This window comes from Dasypus novemcinctus, chromosome 23 (assembly GCF_030445035.2).
Source record: "Dasypus novemcinctus isolate mDasNov1 chromosome 23, mDasNov1.1.hap2, whole genome shotgun sequence".
NCBI lineage: Eukaryota > Metazoa > Chordata > Mammalia > Cingulata > Dasypodidae > Dasypus > Dasypus novemcinctus.
Genome location: NC_080695.1, coordinates 21793082 through 21814325, shown reverse-complemented (window position 1 = coordinate 21814325; position 21244 = coordinate 21793082). Strand labels below are relative to the sequence as shown.

General features: G+C 39.2%; 1 protein-coding gene across 7 annotated transcripts in view; it reads right to left on the bottom strand.

Annotated features, from left to right (window-relative positions):
* AUTS2 (activator of transcription and developmental regulator AUTS2) overlaps positions 1–21244 on the bottom strand; it is a 1252826-nt gene that overhangs the window by 918121 nt on the left and 313461 nt on the right. For all 7 annotated transcript variants that reach the window (XM_058285964.2, XM_058285967.2, XM_058285965.2 and 4 more), the window contains exon 2: positions 19721–19933. In XM_058285964.2, coding sequence (XP_058141947.1) covers positions 19721–19933 — 213 coding nt within the window. The remainder of the gene's footprint in view (positions 1–19720; positions 19934–21244) is intronic.

Sequence of the window (21244 nt, the reverse complement as noted above, 5' to 3'; positions counted from 1 at the left end):
GTTTAAAGAAAACAATCTACTCTTTAATATTTTCATGGAAAAGGGAATTTTAAGTATTCCAGGACTTATAACTTCTTCACACATACTGTAGGCCCCAATGCTAGAAGGCATACCACCTCCTCATTCTATTTCAACCACAGCAAGTCAGGGTCAAAGAGGAGTAATAACTTGGTTAAGGATAGGCAGCATGCCTGAACCTGAAACCCAAGACTCTCGATTCTCAGCCTTTTTCACTGATAGAGCAGTCATAGAGCCTGAAAAAATATAACAGAAAATATTAACATCCTTTCTTCAATGAACAAATTCACAACAAAATTGCTCCCTTTCTGTCCATGCGCAGTGCTTAAGACTTCTCTTAAGTGGGCTCAGAGTTATGGCCATAAACAACATGAAAACGGCTTCTTCTTCTTCAGGTTGACAACATATGACATCCAGGAGGAATAATTAATTCCCTGTCCTGAATGAAATCCCCCATAACTGTTGAAAGAGGAACCTAAGCAGCATTTCTCAATATCAATAACCACAATTTGTCCTCAAATACCCATGAAATCAGCATAGTAATTCATATAATCTAAATCAAAACAGACTGCATGTAAAGAGGGTCTGAACGACCTCCAAGTGTTCAATATATTTTTCAGTTACTTCTCACACATTGAATCACAGCTTCAATCAACCTTATACCTTGTTACTTACCTGGCTGCCAGAAAAGAAAAGATGATCTAAACTGATATAGGTGAAAATACCTAATGACCACACACCAGTAGTACTCATTATAAATATTTTCATCCATAGATGTATTTCTAGCCCCCAAGAGCAGACTTCTCAGAAAGAACATGGAAGATGAGCAGGAAAATGAAGACTTTCTTAAAGTATTACTTTATTCTGCTAAAACACAGTCACTTGTGCCATAAAATATATATATATATTTTTAAAACTGTTTTAACCTAGAATACTACACCTTTGGTAAGAAATAATAAAGACACTATTTTGCTACAAAAATAGCATTTTCCACCAAAGCTTTTTACAAACTGGTTGTGGAAGCTGGAGCAAGTAAAAGAGCCCAGCATTAAAATCCCAGGATCCCAGTGATAAGTGCTGTTTTCTACAAACATCATGATTATCCTTGCTTTGTGCCTTGACTCACCAAGACAAAATATGGAATAATTGTGCCAGGGGAGCTATAATACTGTGTTTACTTCAAATAAACCTTTTAGCACATTCATAGCCATTTTTGCAGGCAGCTTATTAAAAAAGAAGCCAGTATAAATCCCACTTTAAAATCCTCACAAAATTTATACAACAGATTGGTAATACAAATACCCTTGCATCAATAAAAATCTTCACTTCAATATTAACTTAGTATAATTATAAGGTTCATATCATGTCTAGTTTTTCTTGTTTGAACCCCTAAGCCATAATTCACACAGAAGCAAAGTTATCCCCCTTATAAAGATTGAAAAGACCGCAAAGAACTCATTACTGACAGTTTTTGATCTATAATTCCTAAACCTGAAAAATACTTCTATTTATAATACCTTCTCTAATTGCAAACCCAACCCAATACAGATACCTAGCAAAAACAAACATGAAAAAATATGGTTATTTTTAATATTTTTGGCCCATTTCCCCAAAGTTTGTACCCATATTCTCCAAAATTTTTCATTTTACTTCTTATACCACATTAAATTCTAACAAAATGAAAATTTTCTGGGTTAATAAAGCACCCTTTTCAACATATGTTATTCTACAAGATGGCATAATCAATTTATGATTTAATAGGACTGTGCTTTTCACATGAAAAGATCAGACTCACTAAAACTAAGGGAACTAAGATTTGTAGGGATGCACATAGGAATACATTTTAGAATATAGATTAAGCCTGATGTGAAAGGGGCAATTGGATTCAGGGAACACCAAAAAGATGTGAGGATTCCTACAGGCATTATAAAAGTGAGTGGGCATCTATACCATAAAAAGAAATTGAAGTTTAACCTGTAAATTAAGTCAATGAAAATTCTTCAAGCATGTACCATGATTCGATTTGATTTTTGTCAAGATAATAGCAGAAGGAATTTAAAGAATGTATTGAATAGTGAGAAGGTTGGGAAGCCAGGTAAGAAGATATGGTCATAATCTAGCCAAGAGAAGGAACACTGTGGCAGAAAGTGTAGAAAGCAGTGGACAGAGAAGGAAAGATGAGAAATACATAGGACATAAATTGAGAGGATGTGTGAATATGAGGAAAGAGGAGAAGAAGAGTATGATTTTCACATTTCTAGCAGAGCAGATTTATGGCCTGGATGCTTAACAGATGGTGGGGGCATTAACTAAGAGAAGAAACTGAGAAGGAAGAGAAAATTTGGGAAAAAAGCTGTAGAGCTCAATGTGAGACACACTGAGATTGAAATGCTTGTGGATGAACCATGTGAAAAAAGTCTGATAAGCATTTGGTTTTATGACTCTGAAAGTTAAGAAGAAAGGCCTAGCTTGGACATTTAACTGGAAGCTGGAATTCTTAAGACAACCAACTCCACCAGAATATAAATTCTACCAGGGCAGAGATTTTTGTTGTTTTGCTTACTAATGTATCCCAAGCACCTAAAACTATATGTCTGCACATAGTACTTCATGGTGAATAAGTATTTAAATGAATGAACATCAAGTGAATAGTGTGAGAGGAGGAATGAACCTAATGGATTAAATAGCTTTTCGAGAAGTTCACTGAAAAACCACAATTTGTAATACCGTGTCTAAGAAACTCAGGATTTCTTTTTTTTTTAATTTTTATTTTTTGTTTGTTTTTTTTCTCTCCCCACCATCACCCAATTATCTGCTCTCTGTGTCCATTTGCTGTGTGTTCTTCTGTGACTGCTTCTATCCTTATCAGAGGCACCAGGAATCCGCGTTTCTTTTTGTTGCGTCATCTTGTTGTGTCAGCTCTTTGTGTGTGCCGAGCCATTCTTGGACAGGCTGCACCTTCTTTCTCACTGGGCGGCTCTCCTTATAGGGCGCACTCCTTGCGTGTGGGGCTCTCCTATACGCAGGGGACACCCCTACGTGGCACGGCACTCCTTGTGCACATCAGCACTGCGCATGGGCCAGCTCCATCCGGTCAAGGAGGCCCAGGGTTTGAACCACGGACCTCCCATATGGTAGGCGGATGCCCTATCCATTGGGCCAACACCACTTCCCTCACGATTTCTTAAACCAAAAAAAAAAAGCAGCTTTTGAAAAAACAAACTTGCAAGGAATTTGGGAACTGTTCTATATATTCCAGAAGTTATGTAATTGTTAAATCAATAAACTTGGGGGCTAAATTTTGATCCAATTATCCCTATTTCTAAGTTTTACCTGCATTGAAATTAATTTTCTACCTCCTAGTAACTAGAAATCAGAAAGTGATATTTCTAGTTTCTGCTTTATGCAAATTAGCATAAAAGGCTCCATATCTAAATATAATTATAAGACCTTGTGATACCAACAGTTCCAGGAGTGAGATGTTACAATTGGGTCAGTGACCATAAGTAAAATCATTTCCAGAAAATACATAGGTTATGATCCATGTTCAAGAAATGGCAGTTTCAGTGGTGCTCTGTCGTGGTCCCTAGGGGAGCAGCGACAGTCTCCCAGGTACAGCGGCGGGGACCGGGAGGGAGTGAGGGTTCAACAGTGAGCCCCTGATGCTAATGACTATGCTTGTGAGCTGATAAACCTAAAATAAGAACAAGGCCTAGAGCAACATTGTGCCTGGGAATTTCCTCCTGTCAGCCTTCATGTTACTCAAATGTGGCCAGTCTTGAAGCCAAACTCAGCATGTAAATGCAATGCCTTCCCCCCAGCGTGGGACATGACACCCGGGGATGAGCCTCCCTGGCAACGAGGGACCACTATCAACTACCAACTGATGATGCAACTGGAAAAGGACCTTATACGGAAGGTTCAATGCGGATCAGCAGAATATCCATGTCTACATAAAATAACATGACTTTAAAATGCTGTTTGACCTAAAGTAAGGGGGAAATGGAAAGGAGAAATGAGTTTATATGGCTACGAGTTTCTAAAAAAGAGTCTGGAGGCTGGCAGAAGGATTGCCCTCATGCACAACTGAGCAGAGTCAGAGAGACAGATAAAGCAGAAACAACCCCCAGATATTGGTTCCTCTGAAGGCTAAAGAGACCCATGGGAGTTATGGTCATGGCCGATGGGGTTAACTACCAGGGCAGATGGCTCCTCTTTGGAAATGGTGTTTATGTGTGATGAATCTGGACTCAGATGGGATCTCCCTTCATAAGACTTTCATGCTAATGTGCTGGAGGTGCAGTTAATGTTGGGGTTTAAGATATATTTAGGGGATTTGAATCTCTGGACTGACAATGTGATAGCCAGGTCCTGAGCCTCAACAGACTCCAGCACCTACAATCTGATTTATTGGACTTACCACACTCAGCTAAGATGGAGTTGAAGAAGGACAACCACCACACCATGGAGCCTAGAGTGATTACAACTGAAAATGGGAGGATTGCATCCAGCATCCATGTGGAATCTGAGCCTCCTCTTGACATAGAGGTGCAATGGACACAACCAATCCAATGTCCACATAGAAGAGGTGGCATTGGATTGGGAAAAGTGGACATGGTGGACGATGGGTATGGGGAAAGGCAGGAAGAGATGAGAGGTGGAGGCGTCTTTGGGACATGGAGCTGCCCTGGATGGTGCTTCAGAGGTAATCACCGGACACTGTAAATCCTCACAGGGCCCACTGGATGGAATGGAGGAGAGTATGGGCCATGATGTGGACCATTGTCTATGAGGTGCAGAGGTGCCCAAAGATGTACTTACCAAATCCAATGGATGTGTCATGATGATGGGAACGAGTGTTGTTGGGGGGGGGGAGAGGGGGGGTGGGGGGGTGGGGTTGAATGGGACCTCACATATATATTTTTAATGTAATATTATTACAAAGTTAATAAAAGAAAAAAAAAAAAAAAAAGAAATGGCAGTTTCTAGTAACACTGGGAAGCCATTAAGATTTCAATGATCGGGGAAGCGGACTTGGCCCAATGGATGGGGCATCCACCTACCACATGGGAGGTCCGCGGTTCAAACCCCGGGCCTCCTTGACCTGTGTGGAGCTGGCCCATGTGCAGAGCTGATACGTGCAAGGAGTGCCGTGCCACGCAGGGGTGTCCCCCGTGTAGGAGAGCCCCACGCTCAAGGAGTGCGCCCTGTAGGGAGAGCCACCCAGAGGGAAAGAAAGTGCAGCCTGTCCAAAAATGGCGCCACACACACAGAGAGCTGACACAACAAGATGATGCAACAAAAAGAAACACAGGCGGCGGACTTGGCCCAGTAGATAGGGTGTCTGTCTACCACATGGGAGGTCCGTGGTTCAAACCCTGGGCCTCCTTGACCCATGTGCAGCTGGCCCATGCGCAGTGCTGATGCACACAAGGAGTGCCGTGCTACGCAGGGGTGTCCCCTGTGTAGGGGAGTCCCACGCACAAGGAGTGCACCCCATAAGGAGAGCTGCCCAGCGCGAAAGAAAGTGCAGCCTGCCCAGGAATGGCGCCGCACACACGGAGAACTGACAATAAGATGGCACAACAAAAAGAAACACAGATTCCTGTGCCGCTAACAACAACAGAATCGGACAAAGATGCAGCAAATAGACACAGAGAACAGACAACTGGGGTGGGGTGGGGGGGAAGGGGAGAGAAATAAATAAATAAATAAATCCTTAAAAAAAAATGAAATACAGATATCCGGTGCCACTGATAAGGACAGAAGCGATCATAGAAGAACACACAGCAAATGGACACAGAGAGCAGACAACTGGGGGGGGGGAGGGAATGAAGGGGAGAGAAATAAATAAAAATAAAAAATAAATAAATAAGATTTCAATAATCTGCAAAATACTATGCATAAAATTACTAGACCAGGTAATTTCTAGTAAATTGCATGTGAGGTAAAGATGTGAAAAATGTAAAGTCCGTATTTGTAAAAATGAGAACCCAAGAGGACTGAAAAACAAAGCAACACTATTTCTAACAGTTACTGATGCCTTCAGTAACAGAAAGCATTATTCTCAAAAGGTTTTTTTTTTAAGGCGGGTGTGGGGAATTTTAAGAAAATGGAAATACTGGCCAGGAAAACAGTCTCTGATAGAGATTTCACTTAGCATACTGGAAAAGAACATGTATCAGTACATGTATTGATATGAAGCTATTCATTCTCTAAGAGGTGTTCAACTGTGTCTGCCTCTGAACTGGACTTAATCCATCAGCCTCAGCTTCCCTTATGTTAACCACTTTTTACAAGGTCAAGACTACCAAGCTGTAAATTCAGTTATCATATTTTTCCTTTCTGTTATGTCAGAATCTCTCGTATAGCGTTTTCACAGAAAGGATACTTAGTAAATATTTGCTGAATGAGCAAATATCGGGAGAATGAATTAATTAGACCACTCCAAAATGAAATAAAATTAAAATTTTTTCTAAGGCCCAAGCATTTTAGAAAGCACATGGGACAATAATTTTATAGTGCAAATATATATTTTGACACAGAAAAATCATTTTTACTTTTATGGTGAAAAATTAGAGCCCCACACAAACATCTGTATGTGAAAGAGCACTCAGTAAATTGAACCTCACTGCCACCTACCTTTCATCATTGTCTCTACTGTTTGCTCTCCTTCCCATTATCTCTGAAAAATAGAAGGCAGCTGTTTCCTTGGGCCAGCTTTTCCTGGCTGCACCAGCAATCCTGTTATCCTGAGAGGCTGGAACCCTGGGAAGACAGACTGTTGGTACATTCCATGGGAGAACAGCAAACACCATCCACCAACGTGGCAGAAATTTCTTCGAATCATATTTTGCCTGGTATGTATGTGCTAATCAGTATCTAATTTTACATTTCATATTCCCAGAAAAGGAAAACAAAGGTCATATTGTATTAGAGTCGTCTCCCCCACCCCCATAGGCAATTAAAGTTGGAATGCAACAAGAGTAAGGGATTTACAATGTCATCAATTAGAAAAATACCAGTCAAACTTTCATTCAATTTTAGTTATCAGGCACCTTCTTCTATAATCCAGGCAATGTATTACAAACATTGCAGTGAAGTAAATGGATATGATACTTTCCCTCAGGAGAGCTTGGAGTCTACCAGAAGCGGCAGACATTTAAGGAAGTACACAAAAAAGAAAAATCTATAAACCGTGTTCAGTGTTAGGAAATGAAAAAGATAGATGCAAAAAAAAGAGGACAACAGGACGATCCTGGGTTAAATAATATGGTCACGTAAAGCCTCTGAAAAGATGACATTTCAGCTCAGGGCTAAATTGACAAGAAGGAGCCCATTATGAAACAAGTAGAGGGAGGGTGATTTCAGGAAGAGAGGAGAAAATGTGTAAAGGGCCCAAGTAAGAAAAGAACTTAGCATGTTTGAAGAAATGAAGGAAGGGCAGGGGGGGATAGAGCCAGTGAACAAGAGAGAGTGGCATAAGACGAAGATGGAGATGGAGAAATAGGTATTGATTAATTAAGCACAACAGTTCAGGGTCTGAATCTTACTTTGAATATACTGAAAAGCCACAGATGTTTCTATCTTGGAATAATATGATCAAAAGTATGTTTTTTTAAAGATCACCCTAGCTGCTGAATGGAGAGTGGATAGAAAAAGGACAAGCGTGGAAATGGGAAACCTGAGAAAGATATCATAGTTCTTCAAGGGAGGGACAGCAGTGTACATTAAGGTTTTTACCTCCCCATGTGCCACACAAGCCTGGGCCCCTTGATGTGTCACAGAATATGAAGATCAGTCCCTAGGGAGCAAGAAGGACATACAGTCAATTCAAAACGGGGTTTGATATGAAAAAGGCCAAAATTGAATTATCAGTCAAGTGACCATACATCCAGTTTTCCAGGAAGTCTTGATTTATGGTTATTGCTCCAAGGTAATTATTAATAGTGCTCTCTATCCCTCTCAGAAATGTCCTGGATTAGATGATAAATTATATGGTCATCCTAGTTATAAGATCTGGGAAGTTCTAAAAAAAAATGCAATTCTAAGCAAGAAGAGCATAAATGCTTCAAGGAAATAGTGGATCTGAACTACTAACTAAAGGACAAATATGGCTATTGAAGGAGGACATTCTAAGGAAAGGGAATATCATAAGTATAGGCAGAGCAGTGTGGAGAGTACAGAACTTGTTCAAGTAACAGCAACTGTAGCTATAGCCTGGTATTTATGGACAGCAGGAAGTAGGAGAGGGAGCTGGAAGGTATGCTGGGGGCCAAAATTAGATTCTAAAATGCCATATTAAGGGGTTGTGATTTATTTTTATTAATAGTTGGCTGTGGAAGGCCACTGAAATTTTTTAAACAAGAGGGTACATTAGCAATGAGTGAAATAATGCGGAACTATACTAAGAACCCAGATAAGGTGATAAGTATATTTAGTGAAAAGAGCCGGGGTCCTCAACTGAGAAAGAAACCAGAAGACAAAGGCATTTAGTAACTTTGAGAGCAAATCTAAGCAGTTTCCAATGAAATCCAGGCTGTGCAGAGAAGCCAGCAAGAGGCATGGGATAGAAGAAGAGTAAGGTGACAGCACATGAGTTGGAAGTATAGCTTGAAGGCAGGTGCAATGATAGAAAGGGAAAGAGAAAAATGGGTCTCCCAGGTTTGAAGAAGGAGCAGAAAAGATCAGGGTCAGCATCACCTGGGAAATGTTTTTGAAACTCCCTATCTATTCTTCTTTTCAATATCATTACATTAATTTGCCTTCTCACTCCACCTGGAGAACCTTACTCCCTAAGTAATTCCAATTATATTTCTCTTCACAAACAACTACACAACCTCACCCCTTGATACCTCCTCTTTCCCATCCCACCCAATTCCTACATTCAATTGAGAAATACAGTTGTGGCAGTCTGAGATTATTTATAAACCCCAAATAAGAAAAGGATTATGTTTGTAAACTGCTCTGTTCCTCCAGGTGTGATACACTTCAACTGTTTTAAACTCAAAGGTCTTAGGTTTACTTGATTAAATCAATTTAGGTCCTTTGATTTGACCCTGTCAGTAAGTCATGACTCAGGGTAAGTTCCCGCTCACTTGGTAAGCTGCTATAACAGGCACTTACTGGAGAAGACACAAGAGGAGGAGAGAGAGAACTTTGTCAGTTTTGATCCTGGAGTTCAGGGAGGGACAAGCCATTCACGCGACAGTTCGCTGCTGAGCAGCTGAGAAAGGAAAGAAATGAATCCTATGTCAAAATGATATAAGGAAGCCCTGAGAGATGAGCCCTCTGCCAGCCTATAGCTGAGATCAGAAGATGCTGGGCCCAACAAGCCTTAGGAGAAAGAAGGAAGGAGAGACCAGGCAGAGATCGTCCAACATTTTGATTCAAGAGCTGACTTTGTGAGAAAGTATCTCTTTTGGGCCTTGTAACTGTACACTTTTACCCCCCAAATAAATACCCTTTATTTATCCAACTGAATTCTGGTACTTTGCATTAGGACCCCTTTGGCTGACTAATACAACAGCCTTAGAATTTAAGTACAGAGAGGTTAAGAGGCAGTTTATTATAACTTAATGCAAGTGGGTTGCTTAAGTTTCAAAAAGTGCCATTCAGTCTGCCAGTAATTGGGCACTTGCTCCATTACACAGCTTCACACATCGCATGAGAGGCAAAGGTTATTCTCATAACCACCATTGCTTCTTAGATCAATCTGAATACAGGATTTTTAAAAATTGTTATTAACAGTCTTATTCATACAATGTGATAATTTCATTAACATTCATTAACACCTATTCCATAGAATCATTTTGCACACACCTTCAGGGACAGGATTTTGGGTCTCATAGCAATGTAGGGATGCTACCTACTGTTAACACATGTCAAACAATTGCTAAATAATGTATGTAGGTTTGCTAACTTAAACAAAAATTCATCTGAGGGTTTTTAGTGTTTGGTTTTACAAAGGAAAATATTTTCTTTTTAATTGGTGGAACCAAAACCAGAAATTCAAGCATAGTATTTTACTAAAATCAACAATGAAGCTTTCTTAGTAAGGAAAAAAACAGTTAACGCATTTAGCCACCACTGATTCTCACATGGGCAATATTTTCAATCTCATTCATACCTGCCAAATACTACCACCAAACACCACCAGTTTTGTAATCTGGAAGATTAAGAGATGAACATCATTGTCTACAGACAGAAGGGAAGAGAGACTTAAGTAAAATCTGAGACAAAGAACAGTGAAAACACTTAGGTTAGCATATTTATAAAAAACTGTATTATTGTAGGGAAAAGGAGGGTTTAAGGAGAAAAGACTATAACAAAATTATTTTACCAGAGCCATTCTAGTAAACTCCTTCCAAAAGCAACTATAATTTTAAAACATTTTTGCAATATGTCTATAACATTTGGTACAAACATTTCTTTCTTGCTAATAAAATCCAGAACCCACTTAGTAAATTAATGACAAGAATATGGTCCTGTTTTTTGATAAAATTAATTTCATGCAATATATTTTTTAATTTAAGATTTGTCAGAAGTTTAACATAGTAATTCTCTTTCCCTTTTTAAGAAATAATAAAGAAGGAGAATTTAGTTAATTTTAAAGTATGGCTCTTGAAGCATCTGTATTGAAGCCATCTAAGGAATTTGCTGCCACACCCTGACCCCACCCAAGGGTCTGTACTTGGTAAGTCAAGGGTTATATCTGGGACTACCCTTTTTTTTTATCCCCCCCCACCCCCCAGCCGCAGCGTGCTTGCTGTCTGCTCTCTGTGTCCATTTGCAGTGCATTCTTCTGTGTGTCTGTATTTATTATTTAATTCATTTCCCCCCTCCTTGCGGCTTGCTTGTTGTTTTTGCTCTCTGTGCCCATTTGCTGCACACTCTTCTGTATTTTTTTAATTGTCTCCCTTTTTTGTTGTGTCACCATGCTGAGTTGGCACTCTGCAGTGCTTGCAGGCTGGGCAGCACTCCAAAGCACTTGTGGGCCGGAAGCTCTCTGCGAAATGCGGGTGAGCCTGCCATCACAAAGAGGCCCTGGGATACAAACCCAGGGCCTCCCATATGGTAGATGGGAGCCCAACTCATTGAGCCACAGTCACTTCCCTGGGACTACCCATTTTAACAAAAGCCCCCAAGTTGTTCTGGTGTAGGCAATCTAAAGACCACCCTTTAAGAAACATTTGTCTGTATGTTCTATACCCAGAATATGCAACTAATTGCTTGTCAGTCTAATTAGAGCCAATCTCATCCCCTCAGAATCATCACCAGCAATTAGGACTTGTCCAGCTTTGTAATACCTGACATCAAGATGTAAGACACAAGCACTTCCTGAACAAATGCAGGTACAGTGATTACAGAATAACTCATTACAACAGCGTCACTGTAGGCAGGCATGTGGGAAAAGTGGCAGCTTTTGGAGGGCTTAGATCAATGAATGCAGTTGATGTGTTTCAGTAGGCTACACAGCAGAGCTCATCAAGCCTCCTGAAACACATCAGGTGGGCTGTGACAGTGCTTACCTGGGATTGTGAACCATTTTGGTATCTTCTCCTGTGTGTATTTGTGAGCACTGAGGAGGCATACTGTAGGTGTCAAAAGACCTAGAGCTCCTGCAAAAACTTTGTTAAATCTGCTTGATATAAAATCATCAACAGTTGTGCCAATATGCAATGCTCCAGAATTCCTTTAGAATACCAAAAAAGGTTATTTTAAACATCATTAGGACACAGCAGTAGTTCAAATGGATTAAAACAGTTGGGTTCCTGTGTCAAAGCAAGTCTAATGGGACTCAGGGTCAAGTACAGGAAAGGGTACATCATCAAGTTCCCCTCAGCCCAAGCATTACAGACTCTCCATAAGCAAACAGAACTCATTGTTAAACAAAGCATATAATTCAACATGGTTTTGTCCTAGATAATATTCACAGAAATGTTTAAGGGAAAGCTAAAAAGAATGAAGTAATATTGTATTTATCTTCAGATTTAATTAAAAATAGAGCTAACAGCACTTCCAAGAGGGAGGTCATTCCTTGTTCAGCACAAGATTTCTCTGTGCAAAGCTCTTTTAAGGATGGGCAATAAAACTATCGGACACATAAACATTATGAGAGTTACCATTTCAGAAATGCTACTGATATTTTAGCTAAGAACCCCAAAGATGAAGCACAATCACAATCCTATGACTGGTGACAGCCTGAAGAATCAAGAATATCACCTACTGTCAAAGTCCAATCAAATCCACCACCACCTTTTTCTCTTTGTGCCTGGAGGCTCCCACTGCCTTCAACAGAGTGGAACCACTGAAAATGCTTATAAGGAGAAAAGTTATATGCAAAAACTTGAATGTAATGTTCCAAAGTTCAAAGATCAAATAACTATAATCTCCTACACAGTAATTATGTAACAGCTGGAAGAATTAAATATCTATGATAAAAGAACACTGCAACATGCAGGCAAATTTAAAATAACAACCTTACAAAGTTGCAGACCTTTAAAGAGAATCATACAAAGGCATACACAGGTGAGACTTCAGCAGTAACTGAAATCTCTACGCATTCCTCCAGGTTGATGTCCAGACCACTGAGTATACAGTTTGCTTTTTTGGCAGGGTGTGGCATTTAGATCGCTTTATGTTCACATACTGAACCATCAAATGCATCTCTTACTTTACCTACTTGGAAAAAGAATGACAAACTGGGATATGAGGCATCCAAGAGTTCTCAAGTACCATATACCATATAGAATTGTCTATGCTTGCCTTAAAGCCCACCCACAATTTCATTTTCAATTAGCAGCTCCTCAAAAGACAGTAATGAAAGCAGTTGCTAAAGAGCACTCAGATGTCACCGAAAGACTGCAAACCCAAACTGTAAATAGCACATTGTGAGTCGCCTGTCACCACCATCAACTCCTACGGGAATCTCACAGCACGTGGCTATCACAACCATCTGCTCAGTTCCCCACCAATACCACTGCGAACCATACAGCCATCCACCCACTCCCACCTCCCACTCATTACCTGTCATGTACAAACTTGTATGGGGATGGGATTTTTGTGAACAGAGATTAGAATGCAGAATGCAGGGAAGCTTATTTCATGTTCTGGAGCTGACATGCAGATAACATTGTATCAACAGAAGACGGAAGAACATAAAATTAAATTAGCTAAAAAATGCACAGTTTTCAATAAAGAAAAGGAGTTCTGCTCTCCCCTCACCAACTACCAAAGTGCATTGGCTAGACTGGTTAAGAGAAAAACATCCTACCTCGCCCTTCAATCAGTAGTATTACAGGAATTTAAAGTGGAGAATCATTCATATGACTTTGTCTTTCTTACTCTTCTAACAACATGTGGAATTTATATATGGCCCTTAACTAAGTTCTGCACAGGCAAACTTGTAACAAATTCTTACTTTGGTATTTAGTGAAAGTCACTGTTGTATGGAACAATTTCTATAGATACCAGGATCACCCAAGTTGAGTTATCACCAATTCTTTTCATTGTAATTTCATTTCCCAATACTCTGTATTTTCTCATGACGTAGTAGTCAATATGTTATGTTCTTTTATGATCAAACTTTACTGTTTTTCCATTTAAAATTACAAAGTGCATTTCTGATAAAATTTACTACTGGTCATACCACTGCCAACTTCTAACTGCTGAGGTCATGTGACATTGGTGCTCACTTATCAACTTTCAGGACTGATGGAATATATCCAAGACAACAATGCATGGAATCAAGAGACACAAAACCAAAACTTCTAGAATACCAAAAATAAGCCATCACTACTTCCAAATGCCCAAGTTAAAACAAAGCCAAAAACATGTAACTAATTTTATTAGTCCCTGGTTTACTGACCACTATCTCCAATATAATACAGAACTATATCCTGAACAGAGACTAGATGCCTTTGGGGATTCCTTGATAACCAGATGTTTAAAAAACTGGCATCTTATTCCTATTAAGGTCAATCAGGATTCCAGAGAGATTATAAGCCAATCATTTTCCCACCTCCAGTCTTTCCTTATATGTTTTTATTCTTATTTCTGTAGTTTGGACAAAGGGAAAAAGTGGTATGCAACTTAAATTCAAACAAAGGAAATATAAAGAATTTTATTTAATATCTGAGTTTGTAACCATCATGACTACATATTTTTTGAAAAGTAAATGAAATACCAATTAAACGCATTAAATTTAAAGTATGAAGTAAAATGATTTAACTGCAGTTCACATCCTCTTGACAGTAGGTCAGGATACCTTCAGGCATTTAACCATTATAACAAATGTATACATTAAAGGACACATAGCAAAATTCAAATGTCTTTTCATTCCTAAAGTATAATCCCTAATTACATTAGCGTTTCAAACGCTCTAGAAACCTGTAGGCTCTGGAGTCAAGCTGGATAAATACCTATGTGATTTCTGCCTGTATTTCCACCCAAAACTAATTAGCAGAGTTTCAGAAATGTGACTCAAACTGAATCTGTTTAATCAAAGGTTTCCATTATAAATCCTCCTTTGCAAGTTAATTTCCGCTAGTAACAAATGTCACAGAGAGCTTCTCAGATAATATAGCTAAGACCCACTGAAATAAAGAACCAGCCTCTGGTAGGAAAGAGCACTGGCAGGGACATACTGCCACATCAGACTAGTCGGAAACAGCTGGTATCTTAGTTACCTGTGTCCTCCTATTCCAACACAACCACTTACTCCAAATAAGATCAACATGCAAAATCAATACACAATGCAAAGGCAACCACCATGAACATAGCTCCAGTTTTATGACTTCACACTGGACTCCCTCTTCTTCCTAGAAATTAGTATATATTCTTGCTATCTACAATTTACGATGTCAACTACAAATCCTCTACCAAGTATTGACTCTGCCACAGTGCATATTTCTATTCCTTACAAATAGTACCTACTCAGATCAATTTTTACAAAGGCTTTTAAACTATATAAGGCATTCCTAGACAAGCCATTCTCACTAGGCTCATGAAATATTTTCACATTCCTTTATTTTCCTCTCAAATGATGTTCCCTTATGGCTACAAGTAATCGCAAGATTTCCCTTTTATCTGGGAAATTTTTCTCTTAGATGAATGGCTTTATGGCTCCTAAATTAGAAGGCAGATTCTGGGATTTCCTTTTATGATCCACTTTGGTGTCTGTTAGAAGAGTTCATATAATTTAAAAATGCCTCCCAATTAAGCCTATTTCATCTGGTTCAACTGACATGAGAAAGAAAGGACAAACTATAATCTCTATTTGGAAATATCCAGTCAGAGCCAATATCTGAAAGTTCTAAGAACTCTCATCAACTCTTCCTCATAGCCAATTTTTAAAACCCCTTTTCCCTTTCTGTTTTTTAAACTACACAGTACTGAGTTTTAAAAGAATCTCCATGGCCTAGAACAGGGGTTCTTAACAAGGGGTCCCTGAGCTTGAATTGAAATTTAAAAAAAACCATTATTCACATGGGGACGTATTGGTGCAGATGTGATGTATTTATTAAATAATACACAGTTTAGTGTGGACTTAGTAAGGGATCTGTGTTTTTCACCTGACTGGCAAAGGGGTCTGCAGAACAAAAAAGGTTAAGAACCCGTGGTCTAGAAAAATGTAGATATACTGAAAGAAAACTGAATTCAGGACTTGAGGAAGGGTTCGGTTGTCCCAAAATGCTTCCAAGGACATGAAAATTTAGCTAAGTAGTAACACGTAATTCCACTGTATTCTTCAGTGATTTCTCTGATTCAGTCTACCAATTAGCAAATAAAGCTCCTTGTAAAGAGGGCCTAAACAGCCTCTGTTTTGATTTTCCCACCCCCAAAGATAAGCACAGGACAAAAAGCCTCACCATATTTTTATTAGGAAAAGCTAAAACTTTTTATATAATGTCTAAGAGCTCACACCATGAGCAAATAGTTCCATGTAGGACAAATATAAGCCTAAGGAGGTGAGAAGGGCACACTATTTTGTATGACAGATAACTTGTTCCTTTTTTCATCTTTTTTTTTTTAAACACGTTTGGGAATTAGGGAGCAGGTTCAAACTTACCATATTAAAAAGTACAACCATTTCCCAAGACAGTTGTTACCTCCGCATCTTCTTAGTTGGTATGTTTTTATACTTAAAAATATAATCCAACAAATAAGCTCCACTGAGGTGGTTAAGTGCCAGCTAAAAAGCTTTCATTTGACAGTATAGAACAATATTACCAGAACTGAGGTTTTATAATCAGTCAAAAGAAGGAAAAAGTGGTTTAGTTTTAGAATTTCACCTTTCTTTTATAAAAGTATATAATCGCACTCTCATAGTAAAAAGATTAGTTGCCTTCAAGAGATTCTCAGAAGAAAAAATCCTATTATATCCTCTCCAGGATAAGTAGTAACATCTTCCCATAATTACAGAAAAGCTGAACATTAAGTTGCCTGCTCAGGAAGTACCATTTTCTAATGAGATGCAAACCTAATCCACTCTCACAAAGTCAGAAATAAAGACTAAGTTCTCACGTCCTACTGCTCTCTTTGCTATATTTATGCTGATTATAACTCCTTCAATAAGAGACACCACACAGCAATCCATTAATTTAGAAATTCTCCTCAAGGAAAAATTTCTTCTCATTGTTCCCTCCCAGATAAAACAGTCAGATGGAGTTACTTTATCTGATAACAGGCAAAGGCAGAAAAAAGTAACTGACATGAATTAGGTGTCTAAAGTGATAGGAAAACAATTACAAATTAAAAATATTCTTAGGACAAGTTTTTGAACATCAACTGTGGCCAATAAACATTTGCCTGTCTAATTTTACCACTGGTCACATAACAGATGGCACTTTTCTGAACGGACAAACAACTGACCGTGCCTTTCCCTGCCACTATGAAGATCTGTTATTCCTCATCCCTTTAAAAGGTTTCACACAGCCTATCCATTACAGGCTCCAAAATAAAACTACCTTCCGAACTATAGGGTCTTCCTCTACAGACCTCTTTAACACTAACCTTTCCTGTACTTTTCACAAATTTAAAAAATCGTGGAACTCAGAATTTTCAGGTCCAAAATCTTCTAGTCCAAACCCCTCATTTGACAAATGGACAGCACCAAGCAGTGATTCGTTGAGGGCTTCATAATAGTTCAAGTGAATCTAGGAATACTGCAAATGATTAACAGTATGGTCTAATCTCAATATCAACTTCTGCTTCCCTTCCTACTAGAAATAGGGCATTCCATTTGAATAGTATATTTTGGTATCAAAACTGAAGATAAGAAAATATTACATGTAGGCCCAAGATACAAAGGGTTTTTAAAACCCGCACATAGGCCAAAGACATTCTTTCCTTCTCCATGATTCATAAAGATTGCATCAAAATAATTAGCCTTTCAAATATTTCCCCTAAAATAGGGATGGCTTTGATTTCAAATATCATTCGTACCAGAAGATTGGCCCATAGGAGCAAAAACTATACCAACTTGAGACAGAGAAGTGATAGGCTTTTTTATGATCATGAAAGAACTTTAAAACCCTTCAGTTTTCACAAAGTAGAAAGAATACTTTTTAGGACAAAGAAAAGCCAGATCTGGTGTGCAAGAAAAGAGATCCAGGGATGAGGCCCCAAAGTGTAGTGCTGACTCATAACTAAGTCTGATTTGTGTGAAGGGTAAGAAGACTTCCTCCCACCCTGTTAGAGGTAACCTACATGAGAGGTGGTGGGTATACTGCAGCCTTTCTCCATGGGGAATGATTACTTTTCTCCCATATCTCATACAAAGAGAGATGAGTCATGAGTCACAAATATCGCAGGAATATCACCTTTAGTAGAACCAGTCCTTTCTTCTACCCTTAGTTCCCCCCAATCCCCCATATCTTCATCCAAATTTGGTCACTACAAATTTTCCAGCTCTTTCTTTGCTCTCCAGATTGGGAGTTCATCTGTGCCTTTTAAACCATTTGTATGACCAGAATCATTCCCTTTTACCAAACAACTCAAGTAGTTTCTAGAAATATAGAGTCTCTCCATCCTTTGATCTGGAGTTCTCTCTCTCTTCATGTCTAATACTTACCTCAAACAAGGGAGGCAAAATATACAAGGGAAATAGAGCAAGCTCTGGGACCAGACAGATCTATGTCTAAACTCTGCCTCAGTCCCCCACTGCTAAGTCGCCTCAGACAAGTCACTTTAACTCTCTGATCCTTTCGTTTCCATATCTGTAAAATAACCATAATATTACCTACCAGGAAAGGTTGTTGTAGGGATACAGGTAATACAAATTCCTTTGACAAATGAATGTAACATGGCATGCATTAGGCATATATTAAGTAACTATTATATCTCCAATCTGGCACAGGACACATATGTACCTTCAGAAACACTCCCCTGGGTGTCAGATTGGAGGACACTGCCCTGGGATCCTTTTGAGTCTATATTGAAATCCTAGATGTTTTCTCAAGGGTATATTCCTTTATAACCTATCAAGTGAACGCTGACACTAAACTGCCCACTAGATTTTATTGAGATTATTGCTCTTCCAGTCTTTTAACTAAAAGTCATCACCAAATATACATTTCTGATGTTTTATAAGAGTATTTTCCAAACCAGGCTGACCATGATCAAATAGAAAAGTTTCTAAAACTACAAATTCCCCCCTAGAGATTCTGGTTCATTAGTTATCTAGGTAAGGGCTAGAAATTTGTGTTTAATAAGGCTCATGATATGATCCTAATGATCTGTGAGGTTGTGAAAGCACTGTTTTGTATGATACCAGATCTTTCCCCTCTTCAGAGAAGCATCTGCAAACTAGAAATTACCTTTTCAGTTTCTACTCAGCAGTACCTGCTCTGTGAACCACACTCCCTTCTTCTGCTTCCTTTAAATTATAGTCAATCCCACCCAACAGTCCTGCCAAAAACAAACAAAACACACCCATGATATAGGTAACTCAGTAGGCACTTAAGCCTCCAGATTTGTGCAGAAAAATTGCTATAAACAGCTTAATTTCTCATTAAGCCACCTTATGTGGGGATTTCCACAGGAGACAGGCTCACCAAATGCCAAGAGTCCTATTTTCTTGTGTATCCCTGAAACCTAATTATTAACAAACTAGTCAGCCCCACTACCAGACTTTAAAGAATTAGCAGGTCACAAGGATTGTCTTGAATTATGGGCTATGGAGAACAACTAAGGCACCAAAAGGCAAATTCATTTCTTTGCCACAAGTCACAACAGCAGAGCTTCTCCAGAAAATATAAATCTTAGGCACTGCTCACACACAACCATTTTTAGCATCACAGTACCCTGAGATGCACCATGAATGTGATCAAATATGCCTGTTCCATTTTTTTAAATTATGAAGATCTCTCCCCTAACAAGCCAGTCTACCTTGACAATCATAAAGACTTCAGTATGCCCTAAAAGCCACTAGCACCAGAAAACTTTGTTACACAGAAGATGGCAGATTGAAGAAGTCCCATGCTGGAAATTTCAAACCATAATAAAAAACATTGCAATGTGGCTCTATATTCTTTAGGACAATATACTCAAGAGTACAAGTGAGCTTTCCGGACAGCCAACTCCAGAATATCACCAAGGATATTTCCCTTTTCCACCTGTTGGGAAGAATCAGGGAGGAGAAGGCACCTAAAGAAGGGATTTTGCAGCCATAGGAAAAGACAAACCCAAGCTTCCTCACCTGTCTGAGACCCTTGGGCATTTTCTTTCTTTTCCCGAGGTGCTGGCAGAGATTGCGGTCATTTTCTCTATCTGAGCTGTAGTGGTGTGGGTGGCTGAGTCTGCTCTTCTTTGAATGAAAGGACAAGCCATTGGTAAGTGCTTCTCGTTTCTTCTTGGTCAAAGGAGTCTGATGTTTTTCCACACGTTCCTGAGGCTTAAGTGATACATCTTTCTGTAGAAAGGAAGAGAAGGAAAGGAAGCACTTACTTAAGTTTCTAGGGTCATACCCAAAATATAGGGTAAATCAGCTTATGAGGAGGAAAAATATATAGGGTAAATCAGGTTGCAAGGAGGAAAGGGGGGAGGGGTACAGGGAGGGAAGTGGAATATGAGAATACCTGAAACTAAAAAGCATGCCTCTCACTTTTCCTAAATCCCTTATGCCACTGCAATTATATCTTCTCTTTTCTTATTGGGCAGAAAATAAAGTACAAAGAATTTGTCCACTAAAAGCAATTTTCCTGTTGCCACGGATAAGGGCTTTCTGTATGATTCTGTACTAGATCCAGCACACAATGATATTCCCCAAGGAGGCACAATATATTCATTTCCCAAATTGGTACATCAATTATATTTCAGAAAAGGAGTGCTAGTGCACACCTGATTCAAAAGAAATAGCACAAGATTGAACAAACCAGGGCCAAGGAGATGTGAGGCAACAAGAAGGAAACTGTCAATTCATGATTAAAATGTCTCCTCAATGCACTACTCTTTACCACATGTTCCTCTGAGCATGCTTAATTTTTAACTTCTTTGCAAACTGTAACAATATTATCACCAAGATCAACAGTAACATTTCATTTATTCCTGGGGGGGGGGGGGAGGAGGTGGGAAGGTAGGAGATGGTTAATGGATGTCCTGGAATGGGGAGCAGCATCTGTGGAAACTCCAGAGATGCATTTCAGGTCACAGGACCTAGTATAATCTTGTGCCTGCAGTCAGCTCAGGACACGTAGAGATACCAGAAGACTGAGGTTCAAGCTCTATACTGATGTTACTCCTTATGAGACAGAGAAATCACTGATACTCTGAGCCCATGTGCACAATGGACACCTGCACTTTGAAAATATCAAATGACTTGATATAAGAATGTCTTTTAGATCCTGAGAAATGTTGTATACCTTAAGTGCTATAATCAAAAGTGCTTTGGCACTCAGTCACGTGTAAATGAGTGGCCAGGATCTTCTTCATACTAACAATGCTCCTTCATGAAATCTGATCCCAGCACAGACTACATTCTCAGTTTTTATGGTCCTAAATCCACATTTAAAAATAAAAATTTCCTTTTGTCAATTTCTTCTTCACAAAACCACTCCCTGTCTTCCCCTTCATATGGAAGATTCTCAAGACAGTTATATTTCTTCCCAATACCCAGTACTCTCCCCACTTTGCCATACAAAGTGGATCTCTCTATCTGTCCCCAAATCAGCCACGGCCATTCAGGCAGGACCTTAGGCTTTAACATCTGCTTTGCCATGGTCTC